Raw genomic sequence first — 9,301 nt, 5'->3', positions numbered from 1 at the left:
CCAAAGCCGGCCCTGAGCTCGCAGCGCAAGAGGGCCGGGGGACGGGGGGGGCTCTTCCTCACCCAGACTCTCCCTCCCATCTTTGCAACTCGGGGGGTTACGCTCAGCCGCCGAGGACGTTTGCAGCAGTTTCACCTACCCGCCGCCCTCGATTCGCTGTCCCGAGGCGCCAACCCACTCCATCTCGTCGCACCGGCGGGCCTCCCCACCCCCTTCTTGTCGGCCCCTTTGTGCTTCCCCCAGCACGTCCGGGTACTGGGCTTCAGGCCTCTCCCGAGCCTGGCTTTGGAGTCCCCCACTGTCCATACAAGGAAGTGGCGAGAAGGGAACCGCGCACCCTCTCCCCATCCCCCTACTCTGATCCTCCCCATTTGGAAGAAGCCGTTCTCGTTGTTGTGCTGCAGGAACGCGGTTAGGTTGGGCTCCCCCTGGTTCCGGGGGCTGAGAGGTTCTGGGAGCAGGCTGGATGGGAGGAAGAAGGACAAAAGGGGGGAGAGGGGTGGGTGACGGAGAAGCCGCGCCGGGGGGGCGACGGACCGCCCGGGACCTCCGGGTGTGCACACACGCCATTTGTATGTGTGTGCAGCAAATCCAAGCTCTGCTGGCTCCCCCCAAGACGGACGAGGCAGAAAAGCGGAGTCGGAAGCCTGAGAAGGAGCCCCGGCGAAGCGGCAGGGCCACCAACCACGACAGCTGCGATAGCTGCAAAGAAGGTGGGGATCTCCTGTGCTGTGACCACTGCCCGGCCGCCTTCCATCTCCAGTGCTGGTAAGGTCTGGGGACCCCTCCGGAGCCCCTTGGCGGACCCTTCTCGGAACATTCCTTCACCCGGCCTACCCCTGGCTGCCGAAATAACGGGCGCTTGCAGCCGCTAGCTTTCTGCAGCCGCTGGGGCCAGCGCCTCCCCGCCCCCAGGTGCTACCCGGATCCGGCCGTTTGGGGGGGGAGGAGCAGCTGTGGGTCCGGACCCCGAGGTGGGGGTTGGGAGGGGTGAGGAGAGCCCCATCTGGGATTGGAAGTCGCTGAGGAGCCGGGACGGAGCCGGTGGGGCACGGCCGACGGTGGCGGGGAGGAAGGGGAGGAGCTCCGGGCCCTGCGCCGCTCGCCTCCCCGCGCGCCTGCCGCCCTCGGGCTCCTGCCTGGCTGGGCTGTCCTCGCGGTGGGTGCGCGGAGCCCTCGACGGCCGGAGCTGCCCTGGTCCAGACCCGCGGGACCCGGCGCCCGGGCGCTCCCGGCTGTGGAAGAAATCATGGAGGGTGTCTCTCGAGTCCGCCTCTTCTCTCTGCCTCTCTGTTTACAATATGGCGACCTGCCTTTAAATTATATTTTTATTCTCAGCGCCATTTTGGCTGCATATATGATTTGCAAACGTCTCCCGGGGAACGGTGGGGGTTGCCTCGGGGTCCTTTCTGCGGAAGCTCTTCGGGGGCCGGGGCTGGGATCTTGCCGCTTTAGTCCCCTTTCTCTGCCGCCGCTTGCCCCCTGTTGCCTGTCGGAGCTGCCTCCCTCTTCCCTCCCCGCCCCGCGCTGCCGCCTCTTGGGAAATCGGGCCGGGTTAGACAATTAAAATTGCCATTGGGCGCCGATTTCACTTCTCCGCTCGGGATCGGCGAACCCTTCGCTGCAGAATTCTTTGCTGCCAGGGTTAGGATTGTGTGTGGTGGCTCCGCAAGGGCATTTTTAAGGACCCGAGCAAAAAAAGCTGTGCGCTGTCCCCCCCACCCCCTCCCGCGACGCTTACTGAACGCGAGGGGAGGGGAGAGACCGAAGAGGGAGGGAGGGACCAGGGTTGGTCGCCCGCTGCTTGATCCTCCTCTGCAGCTCAGTCCAGAACAATCCGGCCAAGAAGAGTTTAAACTCCAGGTTCTGCCTGGAGAAATCACCTCTGCCCTCCACAAAAATCCCACATCTGCGCCGGGACCCCGACTGCATCTTGTTCTGATGGGTCTTGTTCTGTTCAGCAACAGTTGACTGAGGCAGACGTTTATGAGAGGAGATGGCTGGAGAGAGCGGGAAGGAGAGGGGCTGTTCTGTTTGTTCCCACCCGTTTTTGATGTTGCCTTTTTTAGCCCTCTGTTTAAAAAAAAAAAAAAAGTGAGGTTTTCCTTAAACTCTCTACACAGTTCCATTCACATTCTGTTTCTCGGTTGGTGGAATAGTGCCCACTGTATATTTGTACTAATTGCAGGTTTTGGAACACTTATTAGACAGATGACTGATACCGGGCAAATTAAGTCTGTAGTCAGAAGTTTTGTAGGAAGCTCCCATTACCATTCCCAAGATTCCTTTGCCCAGGAGAGCACCCTATCTTGGCTTGTAATGTTGCAGGGACAAAAATGATTATCCTGGAGGAAGCTTTGCCAATGGCTTTAAAATTTTTATTGTGAAGTGACTAATACCAGCAGTAAGGTTCTGTGGTTTTTAACCTTTGCTTCCTGTTGGTATAAGGTGTAATCCACCTGGGGAAAAAAATCTCCTGTCAGGTTTCCTGTGCTGTTCTTGAGCACAGAAGAGATTTGTACCTGGATGTGTTGTGTTGCTCTGGTTGAGAATTAAACTTGAGGAGCTGATTTTTTTTTTTTTTTTTTGTGCTTGTTTGATACATACTAAGACTGAATTGTAGACTTCTTGATTTAAAATGTGGGTTAATGTTTTACCTGTAGAATGAAGTTACCGTTAACCAAGAATGGTGATTCCCATACTGAGTGAGAATTTTGTAAGCTCTTTATTATTGTTTGTTTAATAAAGCTGAAATTGTTTATTAGAAACTTCAGGCATAGAAAAAGTGTGCTGTTTTGCCTGAGATTGGGCTTTCAAACTATAAAACCTAACCCCTGAATCTTTGAATTTGATGAGTTCAAGTCTTGTCAAATTGTAACAATTAACAGTTCTACTTTAGCTGGTAGGAGAGAGGGAGGGGTTTCTAGCTGTTAGTGAGATTCAGACTGTGCATTTCATTGACTACTTTTTTTTTAAGACCATGAATGGGAACTGGTAATCAGAGCTTTGCGAATCCTAGTAAATGAGGCAGAGCTTGTTTCACATCTCCAGTTCCCTCTTTGAAGATGCCAGGACTGAATGTACCATTGACTTATCTGAGTAGTTATATAAATCACAAAACGTTGCAGATATTGGTACAAAGGCAGGAACCCTTCTTTCAAGTGAGGCTTACCCCACTTTCCTGCCTCCTACCCCACACTCTTTCTAGCCCAAGTGAAGTATTTCATTAACCATCTCAACCCAAGTAGTTAGGTCAAGCACTTAATGATGTCAGAAAATTTTGATTCCTGGGTGTGCTCATGGTAATTTGTCCCGTTATTGTTTATTTGTGTCATGTGGGAGTGAGGGTAGGAGGTGTGACTATATTTTCTCTTGCTTCCCTTTTTAACTAAGACTGGATTATTTAGGTAAGCATAGTAATGATAATTTTCCTTATGTACAGAATGTTCAAAAGTGAAGATGGCGTTTTACAAACCCTGTAGGTCATAATTGCAGTGCTGCTGTGGGTCTCCATTCAAAATTCTGTGAGACAAGTCCTCTTTCAGTCTCTGGTGGCCTTGCCAGCTTGCCTCCCAGTGAACAGCATCTAGTAAAATGCTCCCGAAGTGATTCTAGGCAAGCTTTACCTCCTGGGCTTAGTGACATGGCCATAACCACAGGGGATTTTTCCTAAGATAATCTACTGGAGGAAATGACTGGTCACATAAGCTGTATTAATTGTCTTGTCTTATCTCAGGGGCCAGGGCTCTGTATGAGGAACAGTCCTTTCTTCCCAGTTAGACTGGGAGCTCTATTTCTGGGTTTTCTCTGATGATCTGGGTGAGGGAATGAATTGTCCTGTGTTCAGTACCATGAACTCATTGAAGAATTAAACTTGAGGAGCTGATGTCTTCATATTTGTTTAAGTGATAGTATAATCATTTTATCCAAGTTTAACTGGTTTATCAATTATTCAGAGTGGGGTTAGGGGTCACTAAACCTGCTCCTAGAGAATTAGGAAGAGATGTTTTTAAGTGTTCCCTGGGGAACCTTACCTTTATCATAATTGTCGTGCAATAAGTTGAGCTTTCCGAAAATACTGATCTCCATGGACTGGTCTCTAAAAATTGGCCTTAAAAAAAAAAAAAAATTAGACTAACTGGTGGAGCTCTGGTTGCCGCCGACCCATCTTTCTGTTTGAGATGGATAGGATTGTTCTCACTGATAAAGTGAATACCATGGGCATCGGTAATGAGGCTGACTGGAACCTGGATGGTTTCCTCTGATTGCATTTTGCTCCAAACAGTCTGAGGGACCAGAACGGTCTGGTTGAGAAGTGCATCTACCTCAGCAGACCTCAGCATGGTCGCTTCCCGTCAGACAGATTTCTGTAGCATTTGCCTCCGCATGTTATATTTGGAATTGTTGGCCGGCTTTCCTCTCTCTGGTGTTGGCAGCATGATCCAAAATGAGGTTTTCGAAGAATGAGAGTAAAAAGGTCTCTGTGCACAGGCAAAACTAAGCTCAGCTTGGAGTTTTGCATATTTAATTTTCAGTGAGTCATAACAAGAAAGGTTTCACACACACAGTAGAAAACTGCCTTGCAGAAAATCTATACTGTTTGAACTTTTAAGGAGGTGATTTTTCTGATTTTGTTGTGTTTATTAGCTCGTCATTAGAATAGTATCAGGCAAGTGGTGAATTAAAATACATTTATTTTAACATTATCTTATGCATCTTTTGTTTCTGACATTCCAAGTGCTTGGAAGCCTGGCACTGAAGAACTGGAGGTGACAGCATCTGGACTCCCTCCCTTCACTCTGCCCCCTCAATAGTAAAATAACTCAACAATAAACAAACCTAATTTGGTTTTGTGTGTATTTTATTTATTTTTGCATTTGCTGTGTTGTGTTGGAATCTGGGTGTGTAGTATTGTTTTTAAATGGTCCACTCAAACAGGAGGGGTCTAGTAACATTTAACTTTAACTCAATTTCACATGCATGCTTCGTCAAATTAATGTGGAGCTCCAGGGCCAATTTTTATGAAATGAGTACTTTAGTTCAAAGATAAGGGATAATCGCTGTTTAAAACTATAAGACTAATACTGGGTATGAGTTGTTTACTCACAGAATGTTTGTGACCCAGATGGCTTTGGTTGAGAAAGGAAGCGTCAGAAATATTAAAACCAGAAAGAGAGGTAATACTTCTCAGAGGTAACAGTTTTTGTGTAATTTAAGGCAAGTACTTAGTGGTACTGTTGTAGGAAATTTTTCATTTCGGGCTTGTCCCGAAATTAATTACCATACTCAGTGAAAGGTGGGATGCAGTTATAATCTCATCCATCTCCTGCTGTTCCTTAAGGCTCTCAAAGTACTTTACAGATGGGCTCCACTAGTACATTAGTGCTGTTTGGGGCCTTTGTAAATGAGTTGTGTGGTTTTTTACATGTTTAAATGTGCAAAAGCCATATTTAGGTACAGCCTTCATTTTAATCTGGAGATGAGATTCATGTTGGTCTTTTTAAAATTCTTAATCAAGTATGTTTCCAAGAGATTTTTTTTTTTTTTTTTTTTTGCGGTACACGGGCCTCTCACTGTTGTGGCCTCTCCGGTTGCGGAGCACAGGCTCCAGACGCACAGGCTCAGCGGCCATGGTTCACGGGCCCAGCCCCTCCGGGGCATGTGGGATCCTCCCGGACCGGGGCACTAACCCGTGTCCCCTGCATCGGCAGGCGGACTCTCAACCACTGCGCCACCAGGGAAGCCCCAAGAGAATTTTTTTAAAGCCAAATCATAAAGACAAATAAATTACCTGATTTGAACTGAAAAGGAATTCAAATTGTCACTACTGTGTGTTGAATGAAACACTGTTTTTTATTAAGCTCTGAGTGAAAGTACAAGTGTTACTCAAAAGGGCTCAGTGAGTTTTCCAGGTTCATCCTTCTAGCATTTGTTGGTGCTTCATTCCTTTTTATGGCTGAATGCTATTCTGTGTATGGCTATACCATATTTTTGTAGTCCATTCATCAGTCGATGGATATTTGGGTTGTTTCTTCTTTTTGCTATTGTGAATAAGCATGCTGTGAATACTTGTGTGCAGGTTTTTTTGTGGATATCTGTTTTCATTTCTCTTAGGTATATACCCAGGAGTGAAATCACTGGGTCATATGGTAACTCTTAACATTTAACCGATGAAGAACTGCCAGACTATTTTCCAAAGTGGCTGCATCATTTTACATTCCCACCAGCAGTGTATGAGCATTCCAATTTCTCCACATCCTTTCCAATACTTGCTATTACCTGTCTTCTTGATGAAAGCCATCCTATGGCTATGAAGTGCTATCTCATTGTGGTTTTGATTTGCATTTGCCTGGTGGCTAACGATACTGAACATCTTTTCATGTACTTCTTGGCCATTTGTATATTTTCTTGGAGAAATGTCTATTCAGATCTTTGTCCAATTTTTATCAGCTTATTTGGTTTTTTATTATTGAGTTGTAAAAGTTCTCTATATATTCTAGATACAAGTCCCTTGTCAGAGATATGATTTGCAAGTCTTTTCTCCCATTCTGTGGGTTGTCTTTTCACTTCCCCTATCTTTTTATTTTTAAATGTTTAGTCTTACCTAGAAAAAGATGGTTGATTTAAGCACACTTAAATGTCTTTGCCTATATTGTCTATGTAATGACAGTAAGTAAAGGATTTCTTCTGTGAACTCAGTCAAGATGATGTGTCTCAGTGGAGGGAACCTTATGATGATTTGGTATGTTGCTATTTCAGCTTTTCTGGGTGACCCCTCTTAGCAAAGAAGTCTAAGGCTGGAAGTTACCCTAGAAGAAGTATAAAAAATCCACCACCTGCCCTAAGGCAGGATGCCCACCTGGCTCCCACCAGCCACAATAGAAAATTTCTGTGTATAGGCACTTCTCATACTTGGAAGCCCCTGGTTTAAGGAGGAAGATTTTAATCACCTCAGTTTGATTGGTAACTGCTTGGGGTGGAAATAACTACAGATCAGTTAATGAGCTTTTGATCCCGGTGAACAAGAACAAAAAGTTGTTCGAACAGTGTAGTGAACTCACCTATTTATACGTGTCTTTGTGTAAGCCCAGATAACAGTAAACAGGGAGGCGGCATGCAGAGAATATTTGCTTGAAGGTTTTATATAGCTTATAAAAAGAAACCGTCTGCTTTGATGCTCCCTAGAAATGCAGGTGTCCTGCTTCTTAACAGAAATGGGTATATTTTTTCTTCTACAAGTGGTATGGCGATAGAAGATAGATGAAGCTGAATGTTGTTTGCTTTGAGTTATGAGTAGAGTACTGAAATCCATCTCTTGAACTTTCTTGTCCCACCCCCAGCGCATACACCACAGTTCCTTGGGTGTGTAGTTAAGCAGACCAACCTGCTGGAAAATTCTGGTTGAGGTTATGTTGGCATTTACTGCGATAATGCAGCACAGGCACCTGGAAATGCATTCTTGTCTTCTGGGGGTTTTTTGTTTGTTTGTTTTTGTTTTTTATCTTTGGCTGCACTGGGTGTTCATTGCAGCACGCAGGCTCTTCGTTGTGGGCTCAGTAGTTGCAGCCTGAGGGCTTAGTTGCCACGTGGCATGTGGGATCCCAGTTCCCCGACCAGGGATTGAACCCATGTCCCCTGCATTGGAAGACGGATTCTTAACCACTGGACCGCCAAGGAAGTCCCTGCATTTTTGTTTTAAGGTGCCAGAGTTTTAAGTCACCAGAGCAGGAAAAAAAAAAAGTTTGTTTTCCCACCTCCACTGTGCTCTTCCTTTGACTTAAAGTCCCCAGGGAGTACAACATGGCCAGCTGCATTGCCATTCAATGAGTGACACTTATAAGAGCACCTCTGCATAATGCTAGCCTCCCAAGAGACAGGACAGGAGTACAGCTGTCCCCCTGCCAGTTTCCTGAAAGAGGAGGACATTGTATTCAGTGCAAGTCCTAGACCAAATTTCAGAAAGGCACTTTGGTGTTGCAGATTTGTCACCATGCCCAGGACGCATGCACAGGTCGCTAGCTGACTGCTTTTCCCATGACTCAACAACAGTTAAGAAGAATAAGAAGGTGACTCTTTTTTCTGCCTGCCACTTACAGATATCAAAATCCTCATCCTTTAAGCCTTTAATTATTTCTAAATCTAGTCTCAGCAAATAAGAATAAAGACGAAGTTTTGTGTGGGAGGCAAAAGACACTGAGGGGTATAATGGGCACTGACAAAAGAAGAAACTATTGATTGGACCCATCAGTAAAAAGGAACTTGGCTGTTACATACAGCTGTTGCTGAATTCACAATAAGCAAATTCCAAGTACACCTTGCAGATTGATGAAATTTTCTAAATAAAGAAAAACTTGACTCGCTCATTCAAAGAACTACTCCTTTCCCTTTTGCAATCCTGTACTAAATGTTCATTAAACTACTTGAAAGCCAGAGACTGACCCATTTCCTCTGCTCATTGCTGCGTAATACTTAGTGGTATTACAAATGAGAGGCGTACAAAGATAAACACTGGTTGGGGAACAGAAATGATGTCTGGGTTCTTCGAAGTGGATGGTACCTTTGTTAGCACAAACACATGGTGACTATTCCTTTCTCCCTAATTACGTTTGCTTTTCTGTATGTTAGTAGCTTTGGTGTTTAATCTTTGCCCTTCCCCTGTTTTCTGACAAATTGTACAGGGTATCTCCCAGGAAATGTTTCCCGGTCTTGAAAGGACAAAAGACTTAGTAACAGCAGGGTGGGGGAGGCAGGTGGCGGGGACTCAGTGCCTGAACCTAGCGTTAGTCTTTCCCACTGATTTGGGCTCTGCGTGAGGCTCTTTTTGAAATAAGCTCAAGTGAGCAGGAGAGGACTCTCTGTGGGGTTTGAGTTTAACTGTAGCCCAAAGACATCACTTTACCTCCAGGCCAGGCAGGGGTGGGGGTACCTCTCAGAATTACTAGCAAGGTTGAATTCTAGGGTAGAAACCCGTTTGTGGCAGCATGAGCGCATTTATAGTCTTTTATCCAGCTGTGATCCTCAGAGGGTTGTTGGATATTTTTTCCTCCTGTCTGCATTTGTACAAAGAACAGAGCAGAGAAGCTAATGAAGTGCACGGAACTTTGAGTGAGTTTAGAAAAGTCTCTGCATTACAAAACTGGGCAATGTGGAGCTACTCCTGTTCTTTCCACCAGCCATGGGCTCCTGTGATGAGCTGTGAGCTTTTTAATTCCCATGTTCACTGAACCCTCGAGTAGAGTTCTACTGTTTTTTTTTTTTTTTTTTTTTTTTTTTTTTTTTTTTTTTTTATCTTTCTTTTTTT

At 45.8% G+C, this 9,301-nt stretch overlaps 1 protein-coding gene across 7 annotated transcripts in view; it reads left to right on the top strand.

The window, feature by feature from the left end:
* The first annotated feature begins 447 nt into the window (after positions 1–447).
* Positions 448–9,301, top strand: part of PHF12 (PHD finger protein 12) — a 38,420-nt gene continuing 29,566 nt past the window's right edge. For all 7 annotated transcript variants that reach the window (XR_003001820.1, XR_003001821.1, XR_003001823.1 and 4 more), the window contains exon 1: positions 448–768. Coding sequence is in view for 4 of the 7 variants with exons in the window: in XM_024735114.1 (XP_024590882.1) it covers positions 467–768 (302 nt within the window). In the remaining 3 variants the exon portion in view is untranslated. The remainder of the gene's footprint in view (positions 769–9,301) is intronic.

Source organism: Neophocaena asiaeorientalis, unplaced genomic scaffold, assembly GCF_003031525.2.
Source record: "Neophocaena asiaeorientalis asiaeorientalis breed wild unplaced genomic scaffold, Neophocaena_asiaeorientalis_V1.1 scaffold129, whole genome shotgun sequence".
NCBI lineage: Eukaryota > Metazoa > Chordata > Mammalia > Artiodactyla > Phocoenidae > Neophocaena > Neophocaena asiaeorientalis.
The sequence above is the reverse complement of the archived record's forward strand: the minus strand, read 5'-3'. Positions and strand labels throughout refer to the sequence as shown.